A 16,869-nucleotide genomic window follows, 5' to 3' on the forward strand; every position below is an offset into this window, starting at 1 on the left:
GTATTTGGAAGATAACATTGGCTCTACAATCTAGGTGGCACACATATTTTGTTTGTACCTCCTTCTAATTGGTTACATTTTCATTTTTGATGAAACAAGCCTTCTTTTTCTTCACTTTTCTTGAGGGATGTGTAATCAAAAGAAAATGTCATACCAAAAGTCTATATTAGGATGCTGATTAACATCAATTTTTTGTTAATAGAACTGGTTACATCTGCCTTATTTATTCTCTGTTTCTTTGTTATTTAAAGTAGTATATAATATATAGTTAACAAGCTACTGACATTAACACAAAATAAAGCAGTACTGAATATCACTCTTTAAAAAAATAAATAAATAAAACATATTTCAACGTACTTGCCAATTGCTGAAAGAAGGTATTCCACGCCTTGCTTTTCTTGTCGCCTTGTGAGAGGAATATTAGTACAATCTGGACTAAGGGATTTGCGCAGAATACCTTGTAAGAGACCATGGGGAGCTATTTCAATACATATGGCATTCTTTGGTATATGGGCACTCCCTTCTTCAAAATAAACAGAGCTCAATAGATTGTTTGTTAAGTATTCTGCTGACACTGTTTTTGCCAAATCAGTGTCCCAGTCTTTTTGTAGCATTGATGTGCAAATCCATTTTGATGATCTTGGCTTTGGATCTGGAATGACCTGTAAACAAATACAAACTATTATTAAGCATAATGAAATAACTAAAGAACTTTTAAACACTCAAAATCTCATCTCTCTAATTTATGCGTAAAAAAAATGTTTATTCTAGTGTTAATTCACACTGTATAGCTTCTGTCTGTTCATCTTTAGTTGTGACAAGCACGTACCTAAAAGCATAAAAATACATTCCTACAATAATCAAACAATGGAAAATCCAGGATGGAATGTAACAATACGAGAGAAGAAAAGTCACTACTCACCATACAGTGGAAATGCTGAGTCGTGATAGGCACAATAAAAAGACTCACACAGTCATAGCTTTTGGCCATTAAGGCCTTTGTCAGCAGTAGACACACATACACACATGCACACTCACACTCACGAAAGTGCAACTTGCGCACACGTCTGCAGTCTCAGAGAGCTGAAACTACACTGCAAGCAGCAGCACCAGTGCATGATGGGAGTGGTGACTGGGTGGGGGCAAGGAGGAGGCTGGGGTGGGGAGGGGGAGGGATAGTATGGTGGGAGTGGTGGACAGTGAAGTGTTGCAGTTTAAACAGAGGGTAGGAGGGAAGTGTGGAGCAGAAAGAAGAGAAATAAAATTAAAAATAAATTAAAAGACTGGGTGTGGCGGTGAAATGACAGCTGTGTAGTGCTGGAATGGGAACAGGGAGGGGGCTGGATGGGTGAGGACAGCGTCTAACGAAGGTTGAGGCCAGGAGGGTTACGGGAATGTAAGATGAATTGCAGGGAAAGTTCCCACCTGCACAATTCAGAAGCTTGTGTTGGTGGGAAGGATCCATATGGCACAAGCTGTGAAGCAGTCATTGAGATGATGGGTATCATGTTTGGTAGCATGTTCAGCTACAGGGTGGTCCACTTGTTTTTTGGCCACAGTTTGTCGGTGGCTGTTCATGCGGACAGACAGCTTGTTGGTTGTCATGCCTACATTGAATGCAGCACAGTGGTTGCAGCTTAGCTTGTAAATCACATGAGTGGTTTCACAGGTAGCCCTGCCTTTGATGGGATAGGTGATGTTAGTGACCGGACTGGAGTAGGTGGTGGTAGGAGTGGGACAGGTCTTGCATATAGGTCTATTACAGGGGTATGAGCCATGAGGTAAGGGATTGGGAGCAATGGTTGTATAAGGACGGACGAGTATATTGTGTATGTTAGGTGGACAGCGGAATACCACGGTAAGAGGGGTGGGAAGATAGTGGGTAGGTCATTTCTCATTTCAGGGCACGACGAGAGGTAATTGAAACCCTGGCGGAGAATGTAATTCAGTTGCCCTGCAGGAACTTGAGCAACATGCACAACGCCACCTCAAAAACCTCTCCATCCTGCTCACTTCCTACTCCCATCTTGGAATACCACTGTCCACCACTTCTACAACAACCTCCAAACCTCCCCCACGCCCCCTCATAGCTGACAAACCCCCTCCCACCACCACACTGAATTCAAAACCTAAAGAGACTCGCAACACAGTCATGAACCTTTCCTCCAGAAGCCTTAGTCCAACAGAAATATCAGCCCTTTCCAAAGGCCTCACCTTTTGCCCAACTCCCAAATTCAACCATGCAGGACTAGTTAAAGACCTTCTCTCCTTCTCCCGGTCCCTACAGTGGAAAAACATTTTTGCCACCAACCCAACCAATCAGACTCAACCAAAGACCAATATTGAACCTTGCCTAACTCGGTTCACTCCTCCATCCAACTGTGATCCACCCCCACTGCCTCCAAACCACCCCCTCTTAACTTTCCAGAATTTCTTATCCTCCAACCTTGCCTCACCATCATTCCCCAAATCCTTCAACATGCATACTAGCCTTACATTTGCAGAAAGAACTGCAGTCCACCATTTAAAAACTTATCCTGATCTTATAATCCTACCTGCAGACAAAGGCTCCACCACCGTACTTTTGAACCGCAAGGATTACGTGGCAGAAGGACTCCGTCAGCTGTCAGATACTTCCACCTACAAACTATGCCACAGTGATCCCATTCCAGCAATCCAGCAGGATCTGCAGTCACTACTCAAATCCTTAGGCCCATCTCAGAACCTCTCCCCAGAGTCTATCTCTCTACTTACCCCTACCACTCCCTGCACTCCCACCTTCTACATGCTTCCTAAATCCCATAAACCCAACCACCCAGGACGCCCGATTGTGGCCGGTTACTGTGACCCCACTGAGAGAATCTCTGCTCTCGTAGAGCAGCACCTTCAACCTATTACCAGGAACCTATCCTCCTATATAAAAGATACCAACCATTTCCTTGACCGACTCTCTACAGTTCCTTTCTCTTTACCACATGGTACCCTGCTCGTCACTATGGATGCCACCTCCCTGTACACTAACATTCCTAATGCCCATGGCCTTACTGCTATGAAACACTACCTTTCCAGACACCCTATGAATTCCAAACCAACAACCACCTTCCTAGTCTCCATGACCAACTATATCCTCACCCACAATTACTTCTCCATTGATGACATTACCTAGTAACAAATCCACGGTACGGCTATGGGCACCCGTATGGCATTATCCTATGCTAACCTGTTCATGGGCCATCTAGAGGAATCCTTCTTAAAAACTCAGAATCCTAAACCCCTCACCTCATTCAGATTCACTGATGACATCTTTGCTATCTGGATTGAAGGTGAGGACACTTTATTCACATTCCTCCAGAACCTCAACAACTTCTCCCCCATTTGCTTCACCTGGTCCTACTCAACCCAACAAGCCACCTTCCTAGATGTTGACCTCCACCTCAGAGATGGCTACATCAGTACCTCCGTCTATATCAAACCTACTAACCACCAGCAATACCTCCACTTTGACAACTGCCACCCATTTCATACCAAGAAGTCCCTTCCGTACAGCCTAGCCACCTATGGTTGTCGCATCTGCATTGACAAGCAATCCCTCTCTAAATATAAAAAGGGTCTCACTGAAACCTTCCTCCCATCCTTGTACAAAAACAGATCTCCTGTGCCTTATCTTTCCAGTCTCCCAACACTTCCCAAAGTCCCACAGTCTGGCCACAGAGGAGCATTCCCCTCGTAACTCAGTACCATCCGGGACTGGAGCAACTGAATTACATTCTCTGCCAGGGTTTCGATTAACTCTCGTTGTGCCCTGAAATGAGAAATGTCCTACCCACTATCTTCCCACCCCTCCTACCGTGGTATTCCGCTGTCCACCTAACATACACAATATACTCGTCCGTCCTTATACAACCATTGCTCCCAATCCCTTACCTCATGGCTCATACCCCTGTAATAGACCTAGATGCAAGACCTGTCCCACTCCTACCACCATCTACTCCAGTCAGGTCACTAACATCACCTATCCCATCAGAGGCGGAGCTACCTGTGAAACCACTCATGTGATTTACAATCTAAACTGCAACCACTGCGCTGCATTCTATGTAGGCATGACAACCAACTAGCTGTCTGTCCGCATGAACGGCCATCAACAAACTGTGGCCAAAAAACAAGTGGACCACTCTGTAGCTGAACACACTGCCAAACATGATACCCCTCATCTCAATGACTGCTTCACAGCCTGTGGATCCTTATGGATCCTTCCCACCAACACCAGCTTTTCTGAACTGCGGAGGTGAGAACTTTCCCTGCAATACATCCTACGTTTCCATAACCCTCCTGGCCTCAGCCTTCGTTAGACGCTGTCCTCACCCATCCAGCCCCCTCCCTGTTCCCATTCCAGCACTACACAGCTGTCATTTCACCGCCACACCCAGTCTTTTAATTTCTTTTTAATTTTATTTCTCTCCTTTCTGCTACTTATCCCCTCCCCCCTCCACACCTTCTCTCCTACCCTCTGTTTAAACTGCAACATTTCACTGTCCGCCACTCCCACCATACTATCCCTCCCCCTCTCCACCCCAGCCTCCTCCTTGCCCCCACCCTGTCGCCACTCCCACCATGCACTGGTGCTGCTGCTCGCGGTGTAGTTTCAGCTCTCTGAGACTGCAGACGTGTGTAAGTTGCGCTTGCGTGAGTGTGTGTGTGTTATGATTGTGTGAGTCTTTTTATTGGGACTTCCATGACTCAGCATCTATGCTGTGTGGTGAGTAGCGACTTTCCTTCTCTCGTATTGTTACATTCCTACAATAATTTAAATGTGTGGCACATATACACTATCATCATCATTCCAAAGAAAATCTCCTCAGTTTCATGTCTGTTACACAAAACATATTCTGAAGCAGAAATGAGAAACTACTGTAGCATTTAAATAGACTAGCCCAGCATGTAACTAACATTTTTTGAGAGGTGAATATCAGTCCTTAGTTCTCCAGTTTCACAATGTATCTTGTGTCATGGGCACTCATTGTTGTAACCACTAATTATGTTCACATTAGACCTGTGAATCTGTCATTTTTGTATTAAACGGGTATATCACAGCATGACAGTTATTCTCTAAGTGTTCTTATCTGCATTTACATCTCTACACTCTGCAAACCCTGTAATTGGTCTAATCTTGAGTTTGCATTCTCTAACAGAGGAATATATAGGGGGATTGAGGTATATTTCTAAATTCTTCACTTAATACTGATTATTGAAACATAGTAAGTACACTTTAATGGCATAACTGGAATCATCCTTCAAATGTCTGCCAATTCAAGTTTTGTAGCTGTTCTTTGCATATGTTCAGTATCCCATTAGCTTTATCTAGTATGGAACCAACTCAGATAGCCACTTGTGTTAGCATGCCATTCTGGAATTTGTGGAAGTGTACAGGCCCTGGATCAAATCTCCCCAGTGAATCAACAGTAAGAACTTGTATGTTGGCCAGCCTGAATGTGGTTTTTAGATAGTTTCCCACATCTCATTAGGTGAATAAGAGCTGGCACCTTGTCTGGCTTCAGTCACATGATTTGCAAACATTTCAAAAATACTCTCATGTTGGCACTTGATATAACAATAAATGCAGACAAGTGAGGTATACAGATTATATCATGAAGAAGAAGCGGTCGTGACAGGAAGAGTATCTGGCCACCCTCTACCTCTAACATTGCCAAATCCAGAATAGCATGCTGACTCTGTGAACCTGTGGCATAAGGCTAGGAGACAGAAGAAAGAATAAATCTTATTTACCGCAAACCCCACACACTTGATCAGCATTTTAATGTAGGACACATAAGTATTTTGCATGCAGTCTCCTCTGTACAGTGGCAACACACTACTACATGTTCGTGCATGCCACCCATCTCCTCTAGCAAACAACCTCACACTGTAGGAGACAGCACCGCAAACTGCATGCAACCAAGGACAAGAGTTTTCTCTAACATGCACCACTTTGCCACAATGTGTGGATTTTCCCTAAAGCTTGCAACAGTGAGTATCCACAACTCCTGCACTGGTGTCGATCTGTTCACATGAGCACGGTGATTTGATGTTCTTTCAGTGTTAAGTTTTTTTTATTATTATTACTAACAGGACTTAACAGCTTGCCATAGTGCTACCAGATAGATGCATGACTAATGAAGACATCAATGGTGAGTCAGCTATGTGTGTCTACAAAGCAAAGAGCATTGCAAGCTCCTGTGACAACTATGGAGAACTAGCAGGTGAGATTGATACCATATATCAGGGAAACATTATTCAGCACCCATCTGAATGTGGAGTATCTGCTTCACGGAGTCCATTAAATTACAGCAACTGTAGATCCAACTGTCTTTTTGTGAACAATATCCAAATCATTGTGGCACCACACAGGTGGATGTTAAAGACTGAAATTTGCAACTGTTAGATTAGCTCCACCTACGGTACCTATAGTTCATTTATTTGTATTTTGTAGTTGCTTTGGTCAGTGTACTAGATTAGTCTCACTTTCAGTACTTTACCTTCATTTATTTGTAAGTTGCATTTTGCTTTGATTATTGAGTTAGATTAGATACCCTTATCGTACATCCATGTTCTCTTATTTGTACTTACATATTTCCTTGATCACTGTGTTAGATTAGCCCAATTTACCATACTTCAAGAACATTAACAATGTTTCTCAAGTTGTCTTAAAGAACTGTGTAAACTAATTCCCTACATATGGACGGTGGACACCCATCATGTGAACTCATAAAACCTTCATGAGTGGTGGGGGTCACTGGAATGACTAACTGAGAGCTTTTATTCATAGACATTTTGATAGTTAAATTACATATGTAGATACATTCTGCAATTAATTGTGCTTGTTAACGTTCCCATAAAGGGAAAGTTTACTATTCAGACATATTTTTTACATTGCTCTTATGCTTTATCCACACCTAGCAAATCCTCGGTCTCCGCCTGTTGTGTTCAGTTAGGAACATAATTCCCACCTTGGTGACCCTAGCCAAACCACCCCTCCCTCCCATACCAAGCTCTACAGCACAGCTGGGTAAACCGAGTGGCTACTTATCACACGTTCCCACCACCACCCAGCTAGCACTCACCACACCAGGCCACATGTGTAGCACAGCACACTACTCCACCTATTCTATCGCTATTCTATCACTTGCACCTTTGTCCCACATATTGCATGGGGTGAGCCTAGTTAAATTGGATTTGGCATGTTAATTTGAAGGGGTGGCCAGATGCCCTTCCTACCGCCACCCCATACCCCCCAGGATGGAATCAGAGTACCCCATCTGTCTGCGTCTAGTGTAAATCATGGAAAAGTGTGGATGTGTTTCAAATGGCTGTGAGTCTCGTAACTGAGGCGGAATGTGGGGACCAGCCCAATATTCACCTAGAGGGATGTGGAAAACTGCCTAAAAACCACATCCAAGCTGGCCGGCACACCGGCCCTCATCGTTAATCCGACAGGCGGATTCGATCCGGGGCCGGCGCGCCTACCCGAGTCCAGGAAGTAGCGCATTAGCACTCTCCGGTAACCTGGCAGGTACAGCACACTACTCCACCATTTCAGAGTTAATACAGCAAGTGAAGGTTGAGTCTGACCCGGGCTTGCTGCTACCAGCCAGAAACTAAATCCCCTGTCCCCCTGATCTACAAGCACATATTTCCAGGTTTCATGCTTTCCTCAGCAACTGTTTGCAGCTTGTATAGACCTTCATCCCCTCCAACCCCCTAACTGGCCAGCACCACATCCACCTACCACCTATTAACTTCTGCAACTCTGGCTGTGGTTTGCTTCCAAGGAGGGGCAACATTCATAAGATCCTCAATTACCAGCAACCCCATGCCACTCATTAACAGTTGTGCAGCTCAAGTTTTTGGTCATTGTGGATGCCTGCAACACTGTCACAAGTCTGCCACAGTCTAGCAAATTCAATGCCCTAAAAGACCAGCTCATAGCACAGTGGCCACATCAGAAATGCTGCCCATACGTTCATTATTTTCATTGGAACATACAGCCCCCAAGGCTCCTCCAGCACCACTGCGCACTTTCCGAGCCTATGATCAGTCCTGAAATGCTGTTACTCGTGAATTGGCTTGTGCATCTACCTATTACTGTCCATACAGTATTAGTGACACACAGCTAAAGGAACACTGACACAGCAGCTGTCGCTGGACAAGGTCTTCAAGACCTGTGAAACCCACACCATCGTTGTCACCGTGCAGCATCGTGATGGCCCTTCACGCGGTCTCCCACACATACAGCCCTTACCAGAACCCATATGCTCCACAACCTACAAACCTTCCATGGACATAGTGCAGCTCATAACCTGCACGACTGGCAAAATTAATGAGCTCGCCTCCATCATGAAGCATACACACCCCCCACCCTCACACTGCTTTCTTGACGACACTGCACCACTGCTTGCAGCAGTCCATCGATCACCGCCAGGAGCAGCATCTGCGTAACAAAATATGCCCTCTCCTACTCACGGGGGAAATCATTGTGGTGACACACTACTGCACATTCATGCCCATCATCCATCTGCTCTCAGAGATGACCTCTTGCTGTAGCAAATGAGGCATCACCTGGGAAACAACCACATGCAAATTGTATGCATCTGAGGACAAGAATTTTCTCTGTCATGTGCTTCTTTGCTGCATTGCATGGGGTTTTGTGTGTCCAATTCCCAGTACTTCCCACACTGACACAGAGCTGTCCACATGAGGAGTGCACTGATTTCATATCCTTTGGTGTTAAGTTTATGTTCAAGTTATTTCATTATCAGAATTTAACAGCTTGCAGCAGTGCAATCAGACAGGAACAATGAAGAAATCAATTGTGAGTCAGTTGTGTGTATCTATAGAGCAAAGAGCATTGCAGGACCTGTGGAGAACTAATTGGTGAGACTGATACCATACTTCAGAGAAACATTATTCAGCACCCACCTTATGGTCTCATGTCCTGAGTGTGCAATATCTGCTTTGTGATGCCCATTAAATTATAGTCAGTGTGGCAAGTTCCAACCTCTTTCTGTGAACTATGCACAAACCACCATGGTGCCACATGTGCCACTGTTAAAGACTGAAATCCCCAACTGCGTTAGATTAGCTTCACCTACAGCACTTGAAGTTGATTTATTTGTATTTTGTAGTTGCTTTAGTCACGGCTAGATTCACTTCGCTTATAGTACCTAAACTCCATTTACTTATACGTTGTATTCTGCTTTGATCACTGGGTTAGATTAAATACACTTATGACTTCTCCAAGTTCATTTATTTGTATTTGCTTATTGTCTTGGTCACTGTGTTGTATTGGCCCAATTTACTATACTTCCAAAACATTTCTCATGTTGTCTCAAAAGAAATGTGTACACCAATTTCCCACACATGTACACCAATTTCTCATGGTGGTCTTCATAAGTGCCTACATAATTCCTTCATAAGTGGTGGGGATTACCAGACCATCTTGAATGAGAGTTTTGGCTCATAAACATATTTGTGGCAACTTACATTTGTAAATATGTTCTGTAAGTATTTGTGCCTGTTAACATTCCAATAAAGGAACAGTCTACTATTCGGACATCTTTTGTTACAATGTTGCCATGCTTTACCTGCCCATTTTACCCTACAAATCCAGCAAACCCATGGTATCCACCTGATGTGTTCAGTGAGGAATAAAATTCCCACGTTGTAGAATGACTGTATTTTTCAAATTTTCCATCTGCTTTATCTATAATTGAGCCTATCTGACCATTCCAAGTCATATCCATACAAATTGCTATATTGAGCTATTTGTGTGAGATAACTGATTGAATAGAATATCAATGAATCACAACTGGTGTCACGGGATACCACTTTTCTGCATTTTGTGATGTGCATTATTTTACATTTCCATCCTTTTAAAGCAAGCTGACTATCTCTGCACCATAGTTAAATCTTATCAAGATCTGAGAGAGATTTGTGAGCATTTTTGCAGATACTACTTCACTACAGGTACTGCTTGGGAGTGTTCCTGCAGTACTTATTAGTGAGAATAAAATTCTGTCCAATGTTTTCCAAGTTACATATTTTATTAGACATTTTTAGGTGTAGTGCGTTAATTAAGTAATGTCAGAAAAATGCTGAAGTGTACTACAATACTGAATCTTTCTGTTTGGCGTAGAAGCGAAGTTCTTGGAGGATGGAGAAAATGGATTAGCTGTGTGTAATACACAAAAAATGCACTACAGGGTGGGAATTATTTCCCAAAATGCAGTATGCAGGAAACAGAAGAAAATCCAGGTTGGCAGCAGCAAGTGTTATTTTATACCAAACAAAACCATTGTTTTTACAGTTTCTGTCTTTCACTGAACATTAGGAAGCATATCACTAGATAAATCAACTCTGTTTTAATGTAAGAATTAATAGCCCAAATAAATTCAAAACCTTCCTTTACAGGTAATTTGATAGTGTTACATGCCCCTCTCATAATAATATCATTTAGCCACTTCAATCATAATGTTTAATTTTGATAGTGCTCTACTAATGGTAAAATCTGCCTCCCACCCCCACACATTAAAAAAATTAAAAAGAACTTGAGTCCAAAAATGTTTCTTCATTCATCTCATTAGCTAGTTAACAGATCTGGTTAAGAAAATCACATCACATCCATTACTACAAGCTGGTTGTCATAAATATTTTGCATTTAAGATAACAAACAGTGGAAACTCAACATAGGAAAATTAACAATGTAGGAAAAGATAAATTACTACTTACTGTAACAAAGACACATTAAATTTCAGAAATGCCCAATAAAAGACAATTACATAAAGCTCTCAGTTATGGCCTTCATCAGAAAAGGGAAACAGAGAGAGACACACATCATACATACACTCAAGCAAGCATACCTCATGCACACATGACTGCATGAGGTGTGCTTGCTTGTGTGTATAAACGGTGAATGGGAAACAGAGAGACACACATGGCTCATACACTCAAGCTAGTACACCTCATGCACACATGACTGCCAACTCCGGCAACTCAACTCTGAGCTGCTGGAGTTGGTAGTCACGTGTGCGTGAGGTGTGCTTACTTGTGTGTATGACTAGTGTGTGTCTCTCTCTTACTTTTTTGGTGATAAAGGCTGTTGCCAAAAGCTTTGTGTATGTGTCTTTTAACTGTGTGTGTCTGCAACTTAATGTGTTCTCTTTTTGGTAAGTAGCAGTCTATCTCTTCCTAAATTGTTGCTTGTTGCATTTAAGATAGCTACCCTTAGATTTAAAAGTACAAGATATCAATATTTAAACAGGTTTACTAAAGATCACTGCCTGATAACTTTGCTAAGATAATGGTTTAGCTTGATTTTTGTAACAGAAATTTACCATATATGAAATCACATAATTGTGAGTACAGCTTGTGAACAATACCAACTAAACTGAATCAAATTTTGACTATTTGTGAAGTGAATCAGATGGGAAAATCTCAAGACTACCATAATCATATTAAATGATTACCTTTTTTAGATAATTAAGAAGAAGTGGAGCAGCTGGTTTGATGTATGTACTGTGATATGCTACGTTTGCAACATTCACAGATTTTGCAAATATGCCTTTTCCCTTCAGTACATCAACAAAGTCTTCAACACTTTTTGTTGGACCAGAAAGTGTGCAGCTACTACGAGAATTATGACATGCTACTTCAACTCCTGGAGGAAGAATATCTTTTATCTGTTCATAACCCAAACCTAGTAAAAGGAAATACAAGAATTACAAAGTTATCTCCATCTTCAGAAAGTAAATAACAATTGTATATGTAAAGTTCAATAAACCTCTAAATGTTCTCCCATCATATATAACAATAAATTGCAGGAAAGCTAATGGTTACAAAACAGTTATTGCAGAGATAATATTCTTAAATAGTATCAAAACTCAGTGTATTTAATTATTAATACAAATCTGCAATAACCTTCTTAGTGTAATGGTTTTATTCCCGTTAATGGGAACACAAACAATGAAACTCATAATGTTAGGAACTTCCAATTGTATTTTTTGTTGTAGCACAATTTTATGCAATAGTCTAATTTGGTTTTCACAATGCGCTGCTTCTACCACTCTCCTTTTAATTTACTTAATGCTTAGTTTCAATATTTTCTGTAGTACCTCAATTGTTCTATGAATAATGAATAATGTTTTTACTTACTGTTGTTGCAACACACCTTAAAGAGGTGATAAAACTACTTCAATATGAATTATCAAAATGTCACTATCCTTAACCTGACCGCATAGCTATGTGTGTGATCATCTAAAATACTGTTTAGTGTTTCAAATACTGAGATAGTGTTTAGTGATTTTGTTGCGATTAACATCTGACAATGAAAGTAAATGTAGCTGGGAAACACTTGCTAGAAAGACCATTTTCCATTAGGTCACTTCAAGGAAAACTGGAAGTAGTTAGAAAAGGTAGGCTGAAGCTACCATTACCTAATCTAACATCAGAGCATAAGAGCAAAAATGAATGCTACACTAGACATTTTTCTGTTTTGCAGGATGATAGTGTTGGTTGTTTGACAAGTCATCCCGATTCAAATAAACTTTTCTATTGGCTGTGTTTGCTGTTTTCCAGAGAAAAGTCAGCATGGAATAAACACAGTTTTCCAGATTTAAATAATTTTCAGTCAGCCAACAAAGACATTCAAAATCCCAAACTCACATGCAGTCATTTTTGTAGTTAAAAATGTTTGGGAAGGACAGACTCCACACCCTACCAAATGAGCTGCATCACATTAATATTAGACAGCACAACAAACCAGTTAAAATGAACATGGAAATTCCGGAAAGATTCATTGATGCAGTGTGATATTTAGCTAAACAAGAGCTCCCATTTTTAGGATGTAATGAGTCAGATGCTTCTATTAACAAGGGAAATTATCTGCAATTACTAAATGTTTTGAAAAATTATGACTCCTTGTTAGAGGCACACTTGAGTACATCTACAATATTTCGAGTTACTTTTGCATCTGCACAAAATGACACTGCTAAAGCTGTTTCTGAGGTAGTCAAGGAATCTCTGAAACAAGAAATAAAATCAGCCGACTTTGTAGCTATAATGCTTGATGAAATGTCTGAGATATTGTGTAAGTCACAACTGTCAACAGTGCTGTGTTACATTCATGAAGGCAATATGAATGAAAGATTCATTTGTTTTAATGATGTCAGTGCAGACAGAACAGCTACTGGTTTATATGCTTATGTTGAACACTTAGTTAATGAATTTGTCATTGCAGTGAAGTTGGTTGGCTAGAAATAATACGGAGCATCAGTAATGAGTGGACATGTTAATGGCTTCCAGAGTACAGTTTTGTCAAAATATATGAAAGCTCTCTTCAATCACTGCCATGCTCATTTATTAAATTTTGTTTTACAGAGAAGTATCTCTAATATAAAAGGACTTTAAGCATTTTTCCAAACTGTAGGAGATCTTTCTTCATTTTTTTCTAAGTCATTTAAAAACCATGTGCATTACAGGAATTTATTCAAAGAAAGATGCCATCACTGGCCTCATCTAGGTGGACCTTCTAGTCCAGATGGGCCACACAGTTAAAGAACACAGACTACAATTTTATAACTCTTGGCAGTGTTCTGGATAACAGTGATAATAGGAACAGTGATGCAGTGGTGTAGTCTCAGGATTTTTTTTTTTTTCTGAACAATTTCCAGTCAATATTCTTGTTGGAAATATTTTCTAATCTGTTCAGTTACACAGATGTCTTGTATAACAAACTGCAAACCAAAAACTATGACATTGTGTATTGCAGCAAGATGATTAAGGAGATTTCAGGACAGCTGTAATCTGACAGGGAACACTGTTTCAATATTTTCTGGAAAATCGAAGTGACTTAAAACTGTGATACAAATTGTAAAGAGCGATTCAAGAGACTGAGTTCAGATGAAATGGAAATGGCCATTTACTGTCCTTCATATTTTGAAGTACTTGATCACATTCTGTCTGAGGGAGATCAAAGGTTCTCTTCTTTCGATAAGTTCAAATTTTTTCACCTGCTTTACTCTAAGTACAATGAAAATTACACACTATCAATCTCTTGACCATCTTTTACACAAACTATCATCAGATCATGGACCACTCTTAGGCATATTTCTTTGAAAAATGAACTCATTGTGCCATATAGTTCACTCAAGATTTCTTTGAAGAATGCATATGAGATAGTGACATTAATGAACGAACTTGGCCTGATTTCAGGTTCAGTGAAGTGTATAAATTGTCAACTTTGATACTGACAATTCCATGGACTGCATTTTCAGTAGAATGATCTTTCCAAGAAGTACACAGTCATAGGAAAGACTATGTGACTTAAGTGTACTTTTCAAACAATGGAAAATCCAGGATGGAATGTAACAATACTAGAGAAGGAAAGTTGCTACTCACCATATAGTGGAGATGCTGAGTCGCGATAGGCCCAATAAAAAGATTCACACAATCATAGCTTTTGGCCATTAAGGCCTTTGTCAGCAGTAGACACACACACACACACACACACACACACACACACACACACACACACACACGCACACACGCAAGCGCAACTTGCACACACGTCTGCAGTCTCAGAGAACTGAAACTACACTGTAGTTTCAGCTCTCTGAGACAGTAGATATATATTGTATATATATTGTAGCAATATATATTGTAAACAGTCTTCACGAGTTTGCTGCCAGATCACGTTGTGCAAATTCCACAATATTTCCTCGGAGCAACTGTCCAACATCTTCAGGTGGTTCAACCTTGTTGGTGGCTATGTACGACTGATGCGCATGTTGACACCCCGTTTCTAGAACATGCACATGAAGAATGCTCTCCCGTGTGTGCGCTGTATGCTGCGTCTGTCAACAGTGCGACCGTTACTCACCAACAGCCGTACTAGGCCAATGTTATGACAGGCCTGTTATCGAAGAATCTTGATTCCCGCATCGTGATTTAATAGCAGCCAATGCAGGGTTCCAGGCTGTGCTCAGTTGAAATCCGGTATCCTTGTTGATGAGATTATCGGCTGTATGGATATGTATTGCTTCCTTAATGACACAATCCCAGAAAGATGATGCCGGGGATAAAACTTCCGTATTTTCTTAAATCATACAATGTCCTGTATTCAGACAGTGTTCCCTAATTGCCGACTATTCCGGTTGACGAAGGCGTGTATGACGCTGATGTTCATCATAGCGTTCTTGTACTGTGCAGCATGTCTGTCCTATGTACGCTGCTCCACACTAACACAGAAACTTGTACACACCACATTTCCTCAGGCCAAGGTCATCCTTAACCGAACGCAACAGGTTTCTCAGTTTTGCAGATGGCTGAAAAACACACTTAATTCCATACCTTCTGATGACTCTTCTGATTCTTGACGACATGGAACCAAAATACAGCAAAAAGGCCAAAGAAGTGGGTGTCTTCATATCTTCGTTCTGCTCCATAGATTGAACTCAGCTGGGCCTGAATGCATTATGTATCTGCCTCTCAGAATAACCGTTTTGTCAGAACACTGTCTTCAAATGTTGTATTTCACTCGACAGGCTCTCAGGATCAGATACCACACGTGCTCTATGAACTAATGTACGTAATGCACTACTACACTGTGCAGGATGATGACTGCTTGTGGCCTGCAGTTATAGATCTGCATGCGTTGGCTTGCAATAGATGCTGTGTCCCAAGGTTCCATCTGCTTTCCTTCGTACCAGGACATCAAGAAAAGGTAAAGTACCATCTTTTTTCACTTCCACTGCAAAGTTTATATTCAGATGGAGCGAATTCAGATGCTGAAGAAACGTAGTTAGAGTATCAAGTCCATGTGGCCACACCACAAATGTATCATCCACATACCACAGAAAACAAGAAGGTTTGAGAGTGGCTGACTGTAGTGCTTTTCCTTCAAAGTCCTTCATAAAATAATTGGCCACCACAGGAGACAGAGGGCTTCCCATGGTGACACCGTCCACTTGTTCAAAATATTGGTCATGAAAAAAGAAGTAGGTTGAAGTAAGCACATGTTTAAATAATGCTACTATGTCCTCTTCAAACTTGTTGTTAATGAGCTCCAAAGAGTCCTGCAAGGGCCCCTTTGTAGGAAGAGGCACAACATTGAAACTTACAAACAGATCCAATGATTGCAATCTAAGAGTTTTCATGCGACCTATGAAATATTCAGAGTTTTGAATGTGATGGTCGCACTTGCCTATGAGAGGTCCCAATAGTGATATCAGGTATTTGGCAACAAAATAATTAGGTGCTCCTATGTTACTTACAATGGGATGGAGAGGCACCCCATTCTTATGGATCTTGGGCAGGCCGTAGAGTCTAGGAGGAACTGCAGTCTGTTGACGCAAACCCTTAGTGACTTTGGCTAGAATCAAGCTCTTCCTGATAAGTTCCACAGTTTTTCTCTGGATCCTAACCATCGGATAACTTTTAAATTTACTAATGCAGGATCGTCGAGCAGTTTGTACATCCTGTTCTTATATTCTGTGCGTGAGAGAAGCATAGTAGCATTTCCTTTGTCAGCAGGTAAGATGACGATGTCTTCGTCTTCAATTCTCGTAGAGAATTTCTTTCAGCTGAGATGAATCCACCGGGAAAGCTTGAAGAGTCACAACAGGAATCAGGAAATTTTTTGCTAGGGTTTTGTCTTGTTATGACACAAACTACTTTCTTGGGCAATGTAACTTCAGATGTTAAAAGAAACTTGTAATCCTTGAAGCATAACAGATCTTGAAATTAAAAGAAAATCAGAGGTATTAATTTAAGATTATTTGTTTACTGTTCTGTAAAGTGTTACATCAGATGCAATATGAA

At 41.1% G+C, this 16,869-nt stretch overlaps 1 protein-coding gene across 1 annotated transcript in view; it reads right to left on the reverse strand.

Annotated features, from left to right (window-relative positions):
• LOC126262867 (fatty acid synthase-like) overlaps positions 1-16,869 on the reverse strand; it is a 379,208-nt gene that overhangs the window by 196,524 nt on the left and 165,815 nt on the right. The window contains exons 12-13 of the mRNA XM_049959735.1: positions 11,520-11,749; positions 358-662 (exon numbers count right to left, since the gene is read on the reverse strand). Coding sequence (XP_049815692.1) covers positions 358-662; positions 11,520-11,749 — 535 coding nt within the window. The remainder of the gene's footprint in view (positions 1-357; positions 663-11,519; positions 11,750-16,869) is intronic.

Source organism: Schistocerca nitens, chromosome 6 (assembly GCF_023898315.1).
Source record: "Schistocerca nitens isolate TAMUIC-IGC-003100 chromosome 6, iqSchNite1.1, whole genome shotgun sequence".
NCBI lineage: Eukaryota > Metazoa > Arthropoda > Insecta > Orthoptera > Acrididae > Schistocerca > Schistocerca nitens.